Consider the following 15,729-nt stretch of genomic DNA (forward strand, 5'->3'; position numbering starts at 1 on the left):
CACTTGACATGGAATCACCCTATAGTGAGTTTTATGTTTGTTTTCATTAATGTTATGGAGAATTTCTTCAGAGATTGCATTTTTTATCCAATCAATAATTTGACAATAGCTACTAAGCTAGCAAATGTAATGATACTCAGCATATTTTGATGTCATAGTAACTCCAACATAAAAATAAAAAAAGACCTTCCCATCACCAAATTATCTGAAATTGCTAATGAATTAAAAAAAACTTATCAGGTGTCTAACAGTATTTCAAAAATTAATTATTTTCTGTCTTAAGACAGAAAATTTATGAAGCTAAATCTCTTAACAGATCAACTTTAATTAACTTTTTTTCTTTTTTAAACACAGTAAAAACTCCTACTGAATTACCTTTCAGCCTCCTTAAATTTTGTCCCTGGCTCCTTCCAATTTATTAACGCCCCCCCCCCCTCATTTATTAATACAACCTCTCCTCCCAGACAGCTCTCCTGGGAGGAGAGGTTATATTAATAAATCTTGATCTACTTTTACTAATATTCAAGATCATTTCAGAATTATTTCCAACTTTTTTTATGACAGAGTTTAATCTTCCCATCACCAAATTATCGGACATTGCTAATGAATAAAAAAAAAAAAACTTATCAGGTGTTTAACAGTATTTCAAAAATGAATTATTTTCCATCTTAAATTTTATGAGGCTAAAATTTCTTAACTAACAGAGCAACTTAACTTATTTTTTTTATTTTTTTTGACACAGTACACACCTTCTACTAAATTAGCTTTCAGCCTCCTTCACATTTGGTTTTTCTCCATAGCATTCAATTCTTCTTCTTCTTCTTCACATTTATTCCATTATTACAACGGTTCTCCTCAACCATCGAAAAGACATTTCTTTATTCTTTTTTTCCCATTTTCTCCTATCTTCTCAATCCACCAGTCCTCTTCTACTCATCACTGCTCTCACACCCTCTATCCATGTCCTTCTTGGTCTTCCTCTCTCTTTCCTTCTCCATGGCTCCTCTGGGCAATCTGTCGTCCTCCATTCTCTTCATATGGCCAAACCACTCCAATCGTTTCTCCTCTATTTTATCAGTGATGGTTTTTTGGACAAAGTATTCAAAGTATTTTATTATTTTCTGTGGGCTCCAGGGTTTCCCCTATCCGCCGCTGAAGAGTAACTGTACATTATTTACAATTTGTGATTTTACAAAACATCTTGATCCAGCATCTTCACAGGAATGATTACAAACAAACTGTATATCCATAACACTTGCAACTAAGTTATTACAATTTGTTGAAGGCACCAATTTCTATATTAACCTTCACAACTTTATAGAACTATACAGATAGTTAGGACCTACCAGTTCGGTTACAATGAGGTCCGATATATATCTTACAATTTATGCAATTTATGGTTTACAATTTGTACAATGTAAGATTTACAATTTATACAATTTAAGATTTACAATTTATGTACCTTATTACAGGCCGAAGTCCCAGGACACCGTCCACCCAACATTGATCCTGGCAAATCGACTTATATATTCTGAACGCTAATATTGCCTTCCGGCAATAAATACAAATAAATTTCCTCATCAGAGGTCTTGTAACAATACGATTAATACCAAGGAGGCAACTATATACAGTGGTAGTACACTTATTACATTACATAATTATTCTCAGTCGGCAAGTCCTTTCCTTCTGCGGAAAGCCTTGTCTGCAAAGTTAGCCAGTGCCTGATAATTTTCTTTACATTCTAAAAACTTGGTGAAGTTATTTACATCGTAAACTTCGGTCAATGCCTGAAGTTCAAATCGAATGTCTACATAATATCGACATTCTAAGATTATATGTTGGACTGTCTCCTCTGAGCCACATTTACAAAGAGGAGACGCAGCCAAACCCAAAGTAAATAACTTTGAGTTTAGGCTGCCATGCCCGGATAGAAGGAAAGTTAGGTGAAGACCCGGGTTAAACCAGGGCCAATGTTTTTTGTCAAATTCGGAAACTTGAGGTATAAAAAGGGTAGTAATTCTTCCAGTGTTGGCATTAGTCCATTCGTTTTGCCATTCCTGGAGGAACTGGTTTCTTAATCTAGTGTTGTCTTCTTTCACTGGCACGTCCAGGTTAACAGAAAACTGGTTGAACTGTGCCGCAATACCCTTCCTTCTACAATACTGAAAGTAATTGTACAGCACTTCGTATTTAATTGGTAGTTTGCCGTTGATTACCTGTAATGCCGACGTTGAAATTGTGCGACAAGCTCTTGAAGTTGCAATCGGGAAGAAGTGCTGGGCTTGAGTCAAGATTTTTTCCACCATGACTCTGCGTATACTGGGGCACCAAGCGCCCGCAGCATAACAGACAATAGGAATAAATATACATTTGTAGTACAGCTTGAGAGTGGAGGGTTTCAGACCCCAAGAACCTTTGGTAATTCTGATTATTTTGCCTGTCAAAGTCTTGATTTTGCTTAGTACATATTTAGCATGGGTAATGAATTGAAGTTTGTTATCTAACATAATTCATAGGTATTTGTACGAGTTAACTAATTTTATTGATTGTTCTTTAATCTTAATACATGGAGGTCTATTTGGGTCTAATTTTCCTTTGAGAAGAATTTGTTTTGTTTTGGGAACAAAAATAGTTAATTTATGTGTACTACACCACTCATCTAGGTCTGATAGGACTTCATTAGCACGGATTTCAAGTTGTAGTCTGGAGTTTCCAGAAACAAGGATAATTAAATCGTCTGCGTAAGCCATCTTAGTAGTGCAATTATGTTCGGTAGCCAGCCAGCCACCCATCAAGGACCACGTTCCAGCATACTGGTCCGAGAACTGATCCCTGAGGGCAACCGCGAGTCACAGGTCTCGCAACAGAGCAGGATCCACTGGAGACCACAAGTGAGCGATTCTGGAAATAATCCGTGATGAGACGATAAATAGGCATGGAGACCCCGGCCTCTCGGAACCTCTCCAGGACACTTTGCCACCAAACAGTGTCAAAGGCCCCTTTGAAGTCCACAAGGAGGCCGAGGACATACTTTTCATTGGAGGCTGAGACGTTATTAATAACTAGGTTAATGGCATCCACTGTAGACATCCCAGCAGTGAAGCCAAACTGATATTTGTAGTTTAGGTTTCTCTCTCTATAGTGCTTTTGGAATCTTGCTACAATTAACTTCTCTAGTATTTTTCCAAAGACCGGAAGTAGAGCGATTGGGCGGTATGAATTTGCCTGATTTGCTGTTTTGTTGGGATTCTTAATGAGTAATTTAAGATTTGCTTTTTTCCAAGGAGAGGGGAAGGATCCATATTGTAGGCAGGCATTAAAGAGGTTCATCATCAGTTGGGGACAGGTGCTCCAGATTCTTTTAATTATGCTAACTTCTAATAGGTCCAGTCCAGGGCATTTGCCATCACGCAAAGTCGCAACAGCAAGACCTACTTCGTGTCTGTCAAAATCATCTTCGTGGCTTTGGCCTACGTAGGAAAGATGTTCTAAACGAATGCCTGTTTGTACCGGACTTTCTGGTACAGTTTCATTCTGCATAATCAATTCATCCAAAATTGTTTCCATAGTCTCAGCCCATGTCAGAGTTTCGGAGTTATCAGGTCTAAGTACAGAGGAGAATATTTCCCCCGGATGAATTTTGTCTAGAGTCAGCTTGTAGATCAAGCCCCAGGGCTCCTGGTCCATAGTTTGTTTAACTAAGCGTTCCCAAGCGGAGGGTTTTTCTTTGTAAATATTGTTGAAATATGTCCTCGCGTTTTTGTATATTTCATTCAAGCGGTTTATCTCTTCTTCAGGTCTACCATCTCTCCTAGCTCTCTGAACATCTCGTCTTGCACTCTTTGTATGATTCCTTAGAGTAGAAAGGTTCTGGGGACCACCAAGGAACCGAATTTTGCCTTCTCTGTTTCTTCTTAATCGTCTCGTCGCATATTTCAGTGATGATTGCCATCAATTCTTTTAGATGCTGGTCCAAAGTAAGGTCTGTCAGATTTGTCAGTTTTTCCTCCGTAAATTGCAGGTTTTTTGGACATTTATTGTGTTCCTTATCATATCATTTCTGACTTTTTCAGTCCTAGACTTTCTTGCTGATCTTTGCCAAAAAATCCATCTCAACAGCCAGTAGTTTATTTTTTTTGTCTTTCAGTTAAGGAACAAGTCTCACATCCATATAATAAAACACTTTGTAGTACTGCATTATATATTTGATATTTAGTTTTGTTAATAATATTTTTATTCCATAGCATAGAACTGAGCATACCTATGACCTTTCTACCTTTACCTAGTCTTCTCTCAACTTCCTGCACAGATGATCTGTCGGCTTGTACAGTTTTCATCTGCATTCCATCTAAATCCAGAACATCCTCACTTTGATTCATATACTCTGTCTTATTAAAATTAGCCGTCAGTCCCCATGTTTCATATTCTTCTGGTAACTCTCTGCCCATGTAATTTACATCATCATCGTCCTGTGCTACCACCACTTGGTCGTCTGCATTCAATTCTACTTCAAAAGAGTTACAATTTCCCTAAAATCTAAGTGCATAGGGTAATGATGAACTCGATTTGCCTTTTAAGGAAAAGCAAAAACAGCATTCCAATCTTTTCTCCTCTATTTTATCAATAATGGTTTTTTGGATGTTCATTGTGTTCCTTATCACATCATTTTTGACTTTTTCAGTCCTAGACTTTCTTGCTGATCTTCGCCAAAAATCCATCTCAACAGCCAGTAGTTTATTTTTTTGTCTTTCAGTTAAGGTGGAATATAGGGGTGGCTGCACATTGGCAAATTTAGCTGACAATTCAGTCTCTCTCTCTCTCTCTCTCTCTCTCTCTCTCTCTCTCTCTCTCTCTCTCTCTCTCTCTCTCTCTCTCTCAGATGTAATTTTCACAATTTTTTTGACAACTTTGTGTAAAATTTATTTGTATATGTCTAGTATGACAACTATTTATCTCTACGTACTCTTATTGCACACAAACTAAGAGTATAATATTTTATTTAACACATCTGGAGTTAAGCCATATAATAAATATAATAACTGTCCCAATTCAATCCTACTCTAAGTCTATTAAGAAAATTAATTATTCAATAAAATGAAAAGAATAATTACTTAAGTTACAATGTGACTTTTGAGTTCTACTTACAGAAGATTTCATGATTCTTTCATTATCAGGATTCAAGGTTGGTATTATTACAGTCATCTTACGAGGGCCCTTGAATCCCAAAACATTGGTTTCCTTAAAAATAAAAATAAGGTTTGTATATCATCCTACTACTTTGAATAAATAACCTGTACATATAAAAAATACCACTGCTAAACTTTTATTGCTATTGCAAATACACTTTTTTGTAACTTGATATAGCTGCCAATATCAAAATTTGATACTGGCAACTGCCATCCAGATAACAAGCTACAAAGTTGACATGGGATGATAATGTATTATTATAAGGATAATACTCTAAATGGAGGGCAGTGGGGGTTGAAAATGAGGGGGGGGGGGGGTGAAAATAGTAAAGGCGCCTATACAGCCATTGTTAATGAAGGCTAGTAGTGCCCCCATACGGTTATTAGTGTCCTCTCATAATAAAAAAAACTGTTTATCAAATGGAGTCAGATACACACAGGGTTGATCTCACCTGAGAAAAAATTTGTGGCGTTGAATTGAAAGAGGTTGCAGGTTCTAAGAATCTTGAAAGTGGTGATAAGGAGTCTGATCTCACTGTTGCTAGAGACCACTAAGTCTGAAAATTTCAAATGTAGATTAAGGAAAAACTGGAATTCTTCACATAAGCTAGAATTTCAGGATCCAAGTTTATCTCAAGGTAAATTGTCACTGAGTCAAAGCAAAGAATCTTCTGAGGTCTCTATAATGGGAGGAGGTTCTCTCGGGTAAAGCTATCATGCAGAATTGGATAGTGAGGATAATGGGGATGAAAAGGACATTGCACTTCTGACACCACGTAGATCTCCTGAATATTCCATCCAAACACAATGTCAAAGGCAGTTATGCCACAGTGAGGAAGAAAGTTCAGTTGGATCATTGTGCTCATCGTGCAGTAGGTCTTCTGTTTTAAGATGAAATAATAAGAGGAAAGTCAAGATCAATGCACCTAAAAATGATTGGGATAAGGAATTACGTAAAGTTAAGAAAAATGTTCAGAGTGATATGGATTTGGCTGAGAAAAATGAAAATTCTTCAGCTAAAATTGAGATAGGGAACGACACTGAAGCGAGTATCTTGTCATCGTGTTCAAAAGAAATTAAGAATGAAAACATGAATTTTAATCCTGTTGTCCAAAAAACGTGACTTCTGGGGAGAGAATACTCATAGCTTTACAAAAATAACATTTAAATTACACAAAGATTTGGAAGATTTCCTTTTTGCCAAGGAGAGTGGTATCAATTGGAGTTCAATCAGAGGGATACTGTCTAGATGGGATCTTCTTGAAGCCATGGTTTTGAAACTTGGAATACAGAATGAGAAATTTAAGGAACAGATACAATGTATGCATGAATCCGCTCAGAATTATAGGCAAGATATGGATAACCAAAAAAATTTAAAACTTTATAGTGATGTAGTTAAGAGTGACGTAACTTCTGTTGCAAAGGCTGTTGGCTTGAAAGTGAATTCCTCAGATGATGAAGCAGCTAGATCATATGATGATGAGCATATTTTATTAATTCAAGGTAATGACGACTCTGCACTTAAAAGTAATGAAGATGTCCGAATTGCTGTGGATAAGGAAATGAGAAACTCATTGAGAGGGGTCAGGATACGGAAGGTAAGAAAAGTATTTGATCGTGGCATTGTTTTAGAGATGCAAACTAAAAAAGACATAGAAGAAATAAAAAAGTGAGAACAATTGACATGGCTCAGATTAGCTTTTGGATTTCCCAGTTAATTATGTATGCTGTTAGTAAGGAAGTTCAGAAGGATGATCTTCTATGTGACATGTATGAGAAAAATCTTTTACATTTGGGATTGACAAAAGAGGAGATGGTTGCTAAGGTCACTGTTTGTTTCATAAGTAGAAACAGGAGTGATTCTGGGAATAAATGGATTTTGGAGGTTTCACAAAGAATTAGAATGTTTCTAATGCAACAGCAGCACTTGTTTGTTGGACTGATGTCATATAGGTTAAACGATTTCTACCTTGTGACTGTATGTTACAATTGTCAGGGTTTTGGGCACACTACCAAAACATGTATACGACGAGATCCTATATGCAGCCATTGTGCTGGGAAAGGCCATACATATAAAAATTGCAAAGACATTAACAAAGAGGCTGCGTGTTCAAACTGTATTGCTAGAAATCATGTGGGAGACCATTCTGTTCATGACAAAAAGTGTCCAGAATATCAAAGCGTACTTAAACTAATTAAATTGCATATGGCTGACTCCTTTCGTATATAGGGCCAATAGTCCGAATTACTGTAACTCAAATCAGTACACTCAGAATATAAGTTTGTTTAAAGGTTTGAAAATAATGCAGCTGAATGCTCAGCATTCTCAATCTGTTGCAGATGAAATAAAAATTGTATGTCAACGAGAAAATATCGATGTTGCTTGAATCCAAAAACCTTATGTGAATGATAAGATAGTTGATTATCCCCTTTTCTGTAGGGTCATATATAATCCTTCTCCAGAAGTGAGAGCTGCAATAATTGTTTTTAATTCTGATTTAGTATTAACCAAAATTGAATCCTTATGTAGCAGTCATGCAGTTTGTGTTAACATTCAGTCTACTGCATTGGTGGATTTGTATTTGTTTCAATATTTTTAAATACAACTCTAACATTCAGCCATATTTAGTTTACATGGATAGCGTTCTTGATAAGCTAGGAGATTTGCCTGTATTGTTTGCAATTGATTCTAATGCCAAGAGTTCACTTTGGTTCAGCGGCACTGCTGATGATAGAGGGATGATATGATAGCGGAGCGGAAGCTTATGGTTCACAATCAACCTGGGGAGGAGTCCACCTTTTGGACAGTAAATGGTGAATCAAACATAGACGTAACTCTTACAAACTCAACTGGCGCTAGATTTGTCTGTGGATGGAAAGCCAAATCTGACTGGGTATTGAGTGATCATTGTGCGATATTTTATGAAAATCAATATACACAGGGAAAACAGTGTTGGCTTGAATCAATTATAGTGCTTTTCTGTTAAGCATGCAAACTGGGATAACTGAGAGAAGTCTTCAGCAGGCTATGATTGTGCTCTCTGAGTTATCTAACATGACAGGTGAAAACTCTGTGGGATTTTTGCAAAAACTTATCTATGATGCGTGTGTAGCTGCTATGAAACGGAAATGGATAAAACATAGACCGGTTAAGTGATGGACACCTCAGCTTACTCTATTGAAAAAACAGGTTAATAAGGCTAGGAAACAATTTCAGAAGAGTAAACGTAGGGAAAGTACCTTGAAAGTTATTCGATTAAAGAAAGACTATCAAAGTCTTCGTAATAAGTATGCCCATGCTATCGCTAAACAGAAATATGGCTGCTGGAAAATGTTGGTGAAAACAGCAGGAAATAATGACCCTTGGGTCATTATTTCCTGCATGACATTCGGTTTATAAAATTTGTACTGGAAAATTCAAAGCAGCTGCTGATGTTATATATTCTATTGGCAAGGGCACCACTGAGACGTGTAGTTGGGAAGATTTCATGAGTGCAATCTTACATCACCTTATAGGTAATGATAACATGGCTGATAACCCATGTGTCAATCTAGAACAACGTCATATGCAGGCATTGAATGAGTCATATGGTAACGACATTGAAGAATTACCCTTTACCCATGATGAACTTCTCACCATTGTCTCACCAGGTCCATTAAAAATAACAAATGTCCAGGTATGGACCTACTAGAGGGAGAGGTAATCAAAAAGTTCTCTAAACTTTATTCAAACGAATTGTTACAAGTTTTTAATAACTGTCTAAGAGATGGTGTATTTCCATCTCCTTGGAAGGATGCACTGCTCAAGATTATCCTAAAATCTCCAACCAGTTCACCTGCTTCCTATAGACCTATTGCATTGCTTCCTGGTCTTGGTAAAGTTTATGAGAAGCTTTTAGCCATGCAGATTGCTATCTACCAAAGAAGTAATATTGGCATTTTTAACAAATAATATGGTTTCACTCCTGGTGTAGGTACTGAGGATGCACTTCACTTTTTAGTCGCAACGTTCGGGAATTGAATTATAAATATACCTTGGGAATTTTTGTAGACTTTGCTGGTGCCTATGATTCCATTATTTGGGACAGTGTACTGATTGATGATGGCTTAATGTTCTTTTAATATTTTCTCTATAATTAAGGATTACTTTAGGAATCACACAGTAACAGTTAAGTCGAATTTTGGATCAATCACGCGTCGTGTGACTCGAGGCTGCCCGCAGGGATCTGTCTTTGGTCCTTTAATGTAGAACTTGGTTTTGGAAGATTGGCTCAAGGAGAATTTGATCACTCACACACAATAGCTAATGCAGATGATATGGTATTACTTGTACACAGACACACCAGAAAGGGGCTTGAAATGAGGTCTGATTGCATATTGAAAGAATTATGCAAATGGTGTAATTTACATAGGTTGACAATCTCTACATCCAAAACTAAAATCTGATGTTGAAGGGTAAATTGGCTCTTAGTAGACCTCGCTCATAAGATTGAATGGTATTTCCTTACAGCAGGTGTTAATGATTAGATACTTAGGAATATGTATTGCTAGTGCCTTGAACTTTATCCCGCATATTAATTATATATCACAGAAAGTGAAGAAATTTATTGCAATGATCTCAAGAATAATTCGGGTGGAATGGGGGGGGGATAAAGTGGAAAGCACTCCATTTGATTTATGATTGCATTTTTCTGCTGATTGTTACGTATGGTGCATCAATCTGGGTTGCAATCAAAGTAAGCAACACTAGAAAACTCTATTCTATACATCGAGTTATGTTACTCAAAATGGTTATGGCCTGCAGAATGGTTTCCACAGAAGCTTTGCAAGTGTTAGCTGGCAAAATGCCACTTGATTTGCAGTTAGTGTTTAGAAGCCTATCCTTTTATTTGAGAAGAGGTATAAAATCCGAGCTGCTGGACATCGAAATTAACACTTTGTTGTTTGTTTGTTTGTTATTTGGTTTTTAGGAGCATTAGCAACTAAGGCCATATTGCTCCGGGGTTATGCGGTGGTCATTCCCTGACCTTTCCGCATCCTCCATATTTGGTGGTCACGGGCTTGAACCCCAGTCTAATCAAGAAGCGTGTGCTACGCACTGCTCCTCCTGCCCACCTGGCTACGAAGGTGCCATTAACACTTTAAATGACTTGAGAAATGAAAATAAGAGGATTTTGGGAGCTCCTTTTATAAAAATTGGAAAACAGATGGAATTGTTCGGAAAAAGGTAGAATAACATTCAAATTTTTTCCTTATGTTAATGGTGTGAATTATATTAAACCAATCTGGTTAGTACCAAATCTACGTTGTACATTCTTACTAACAGGTCTCGGATCATTTTTTGCTAAACTGAATAGTCTTGGAATCATAGCAAGATGCAACTGTACGTGTGGTCATCTAGAAACATGAGAACATGTTGTGTTGAAATGTTTGGAATATGCTGATTTATATTTACTGAATAATGTTGATAATGTAACTCGTCTGGTGGATGGGATTGAGCCATTAAGTATTAAAACAAGGAAAAATTTTATTGCCTTTCAAAATTTTGCAAATTCAGTTTTCGTGAAAAGGAATATACTTTTGCAACTGGAAGAGTTAAGGTTGAATAATGAATGAATTGGTGGACTGTACCCTCTTTAAATGGAATGGTATGTTATTTTTTATATAGGAACAGAGAAAATTCTTTGCAGAGGTGTACAGGATTGTTGGTACTCTGTTTCCTTAATGAATGGGTGTCCACTTCTGCTCCTGCCAATGCAGTTGGCAAGAAGCCTTAGTTGTTTTTCTTGGATTTGATCCTGCAGTAACACCTTCTTCCAGCTTGGTTTTGCTGGTTAATATGAGTAACTTCTGTTGAGCTCTTTGGCTGCTGGTAGATGGCTGTTTGTTGAACTCTTTGTCTTTTGGAGAATACTGGTGATGATCAGTTTCTAGGATGTGATGCTTGTGCTCATATGTGGACGGTGTCTCTTCATCGGTTTCTGCTGTAGCCTACTTGCCAGGTTGTTGTGCTGTAGCTGAGGGGATGACCATTGCACAGTACAGTTGATTTTAATGTGAATGTGAAATTTGTATTGTTAATAATTGTATAATGTACTATACTATTTCTATATGTATAGCAGATTTGCCAGATTTTTTTTAAGGCTAGGGGCCGCTTTACTCAATAAATGAAAAAAAAAATTAAATGTGTTTTATACAGTAATTTAAATTAAAATTTATTATAACCTTTATTATTTTCCTCTAAATGTTCAGTAAGTGCAGGAAGTGAATGTATTATGCATATATCAGGGGTTACCATCATTTTGTTCTTAATTTGTTTTTCTTATTATACAAATTTGTATGTCACCCTTATCATTATATCTATGTTGTATAAATAGAAAATAAAATTTAATGTTTTTTTTTTTTTCATATATTTTATTGTTGCAATTACTGTTTTTCTCCTGACTCCTTATATTCTAAAGGACCTTAGTCTTTCCAACTGTGGTTCTGCCAAATGCAGTAATACTGAGGAATGCATATCTCATGGATAGCAAGGGTGACCTGTATACTTTTTATTTTAATTCATTTTTGAAGTTATTCAAAAAATTTAGTTTATTGCTTTACTTTTGAACACCAGTATAATTATACAGTGGTACCTTGGTTTGCGAGCATAATTCGTTCCAGAAACGTGCTCGTAATCCAAAGCACTCGTATATCAAAGCGAATTTCCCCATAAGAAATAATGGAAACCTAGATGATTTGTTCCAAAACTCAAAAATATTCATATACTGTAAAAATGATTAATACAAAATACATACCTTTTTATATTTTTAATATTTAAATTTAATATACATAAAGCAATCGAATTTATTAATTATTGGGTAGGACGACTTTCACTGTCTCTAACGGAATCACTGCTATCTTTTTGTGCGACTTTAACAAGGAATCTTTCCAATGACACTTGCTTTTGCCTCCTTTTGAGGATTTCACGGAAATCAGATTCATCGCTCGCACTATTACAAAACGAGGAGGCACGCTTGATACACATAAACAAAGCTGCACGCGTGTAGCCCGGTGGGCCGGAGGCCGGTGTGATTTTGGCCATAAACCATAGTATGAGGCCACTATAAATTTTCCCGGGTAAGAATTTTTGACCCAGTCCGCCTCTGTTTATCGATATTGCTTTTCTTTTTTTCTCTCTGAATCTGCAGTGTCTTCGCCAGGATGCTTCCTTTTCACACCTTTTAATTATTTTACTCATTTTTAGGGAATAAAGCACAATTACAAAACGAGGAGGCACGCTTGATACACATAAACAAAGCTGCGCGTGTAGCAACTGAATAAACAACACCGTAAAGGCAGAAACAACTCTATTAACACCTCACATTTTACTAAAGCACATTTCTAGGGGTTACTACCATAAAACAATAAAAACAATTTCCTGTTGCATTTCTGCGAGTGAATCTGTTATAAACTGGTAGTAAACTCGATCTAATTGCTTTTGCGATTATACCGATAGCTGGAATTGTGTTGGTTTTTACGTTATTATGGTGAAATGTGTTTCCCCTTCACTGATATAAAAAACCATAAATACATTTTCAAAATCTTCTCTTCATTCCTATCGGGTTGCGTTCGGTTGGGGGTGATTCTGCGTTCGACTGCCATTTCTTGTAAACACAAAGGCTAATTGTGCATAAGCGAATTCGGTTCGTGTTATATAAGATATCGTTCCCCTATTTATAAATCGTGTATGATCGAATTCGTGTAGTGTAAACACGTGTTATACGAGGTCTGACTGTACTCGTATTGCAAGACCTCGCTCGTTTATCAAGTTAAAATTTATTAAAAATTTTTGCTCGTCTTGCAAAACACTCGCATACCAAGTTACTCGTAATCCAAGGTACCACTGTATACAGATTAAAGATATTATCTGTAAGTGAGGACAGGATATGTAAAATGCAATAGTGAAAGACTTTTATATAGAATAGAGTTTATTGTGAGAATTTTATTATAATGATGTTCAATAAATGAGTTTACCAGATTTTGATGTTTATACTGCATTTATTTATCTTAAATTGGGGCTCCCCAGGGGGCCCCAATTTAAGATACCAGGGGGCTCACATCTGGTGAGCTAGATATCATCATTCTTCTCTTTCTTGGTGATTTCCTTCTACTTTTCTCTCTCTCTCTCTCAGGGTAACTCAAAAATTTTTTTTTTTTTTTTTTTTTTTTGGCTGGTGCAGCATAAGCCTCAGGCTTCCTTGCACCATATGGCTAATAATAATAATAATAAATTTCTCTTCAGAAATTTTCCTCTTGTTGATTCTAAATATGATGTTCTATACCTTTTCAATGAGAAAATAATGTGGCAGCAACACTAAATTTAAAAAAAAAAAAAAAAGAAAAGAAAAAGAACTGTACTACAGTATATACAGTGTACGTTTCACAAATATTGAAATTTTACAACAAATTGTACTGTACTATACTCTATATATGCAGTACCCATGCCGACCGGGCTAGCCGAGTGGGTAAAGTACCTGCCCGGTAACCCAAAGGTCGCGGGTTCGATTCCCGCCTCGGGCTTGGATCAAAGTACTTCAAAAACCTTGGGAGGTGCAATATGGCCACAGAAGCCGATGCGCCAACAACTACCAAATCAATCAATCAAATCAAGCAGTACCCATTAATTACATAAATAATGAAGGTATTTTATTTTTGCCATTTTATCTTCAAAAGATCACATCTTCTGGCCTTGATGAAGTTTATCAAAAGTTTGTAAGTTGAGATTTGAGTTCATACTGATTTTCAAATTGAAATTTGGAGCAACAAAAATTCTCGTTTGTAAGACTGAATTTCATAAATCAGATATTATAAATCAAAGATTATTATATAGTAATATATCTATTGTAGTGCAGCACTGAAAAACTAATAAACATTACCACCAAAACAATTAGGGGCTCAGAGCATGTGCAAACAATGTTTGCCTAAGTACAATGACACAAAAACCACATGATGTACTTGAAGCAAAGATATCATCAGCGCATGTCAAAAGCATTCAGAGAAACTTTAATACTACCACAAAGTAGCTGTGGTATTATTAGAACATAACAATCAAAAGATTACAGAAACAGTTTTTGCCACTGTCATTGAAGGCATGTATTTAGATGACTTTAGCATAGTATATGGCCCCAGCAACTACCAGACAAGTTTTGCACCTGTGATGCATCAATAAAATCAATGTATCAATGAGCTGTTGTAAAGTCAGTTGTGTAAGTTTTATTTACAGGTAATTAAATGACATTTGATAGTCAGGATGGGCTGCAATGCATCTTCCTAGGGGATCCCATACATGTTCAAGGGATTCAGTTAGAGAGAACAAGCAAGCAAGTTAATCCATATGGACAATGCAGTCATCTCCCAACTTACTGTTGACCAGTTGTCCCCTACGGTGTTGAGTGTTGTCATCCATCAGAATAAACTCTCTACAAAGTGTCAGCATAGCATAAAAGAAAGTCCATGGGTCACAGGATCTCATCTCTATACTTGCATGCAATGAGTTTCTGTACAAGCAAAGTGACTAATGCCATCCCATACCATAAATCTATCTCCACCAAATCAATTCTGTTCCAGTACATACACAGGATTGTTTTGTATCCTCTTTCATATAACACTAGAAATCAATAAAATTTTGAATGTAGCCTGTACCTGGGCTCATATGTGAAGGGTGCCATTCCTCAGCAATCCAATGATGTCGGGCACTTAACACATTCGCTGCATCAATGCACATAACTTTTCAAAAGTAACCAAAGTGCAGTGCCTTAATGCATACAGACAGTCATTCTTAAGCAGTAAATATATGTATGGTGTAAAAGTAAAGGCACATGAAATGAACTGCTCAATTCCGTCGGCTCACTGATTTAACTATTAGCATCAAAAATTTATTTTTGTTTATTGCTTATGTGGATGTTAGTTTATGTATAGAGAATAAACTTTCAATAAAATTTTTAGTTTTGTTCTGATTTACAGTGCTCAACCCAAAAAGTAAGTTTTCGCTTTTAGCCATGAATTCTAGCCTTTTACTTTTCAACCATTATTTACAAACTTTCAGAGTCAAGGATTTCAGAATATTGTTATTTCTCAATATTCTGAAAATTACAGCACATTCAATGGGCCTCTCAAATATATGTGGCAGCAAATGTGTTAATATAATACATACTGTAGGTCTTTTTTAAATAAAGTCAATGTCCATGATTTTTGGTGGTCTAGGTTGACACCTGTGTCCTTGTTGCTGCTGTAAAGCATGCAAGCTGTCAACTGCAATGTGTGTGTGTGTGAAAGAGAGAGAGAGAGAGAGAAATCTTGCCTTGGTATTGTTGATGGTCTATAGCCCTGACCTAGAAATCTATGAATAATCTAATAATCTGAGTCTCTTAGAAATTCCGCAACCTGACAATGATGTTTTGTGATACACCAATCTATGCTGCAACTTGGTGTTGTGACTGTCTCAACTCCAATCTCTCTCTCTCTCTCTCTCTCTCTCTCTCTCTCTCTCTCTCTCTCTCTC

At 36.4% G+C, this 15,729-nt stretch overlaps 1 protein-coding gene across 1 annotated transcript in view; it reads right to left on the minus strand.

Annotated features, from left to right (window-relative positions):
- The window catches only part of LOC150087928 (tubby-related protein 3-like), a 106,858-nt gene that overhangs the window by 28,363 nt on the left and 62,766 nt on the right, over nt 1-15,729 (minus strand). Inside the window, exon 9 of the mRNA XM_090369966.1 lies at nt 5,146-5,238. Coding sequence (XP_090226092.1) covers nt 5,146-5,238 — 93 coding nt within the window. The remainder of the gene's footprint in view (nt 1-5,145; nt 5,239-15,729) is intronic.

Source organism: Mastigoproctus giganteus, chromosome 3 (assembly GCF_048544385.1).
Source record: "Mastigoproctus giganteus isolate SK-2022 chromosome 3, ASM4854438v1, whole genome shotgun sequence".
NCBI classification, from domain to species: domain Eukaryota; kingdom Metazoa; phylum Arthropoda; class Arachnida; order Uropygi; family Thelyphonidae; genus Mastigoproctus; species Mastigoproctus giganteus.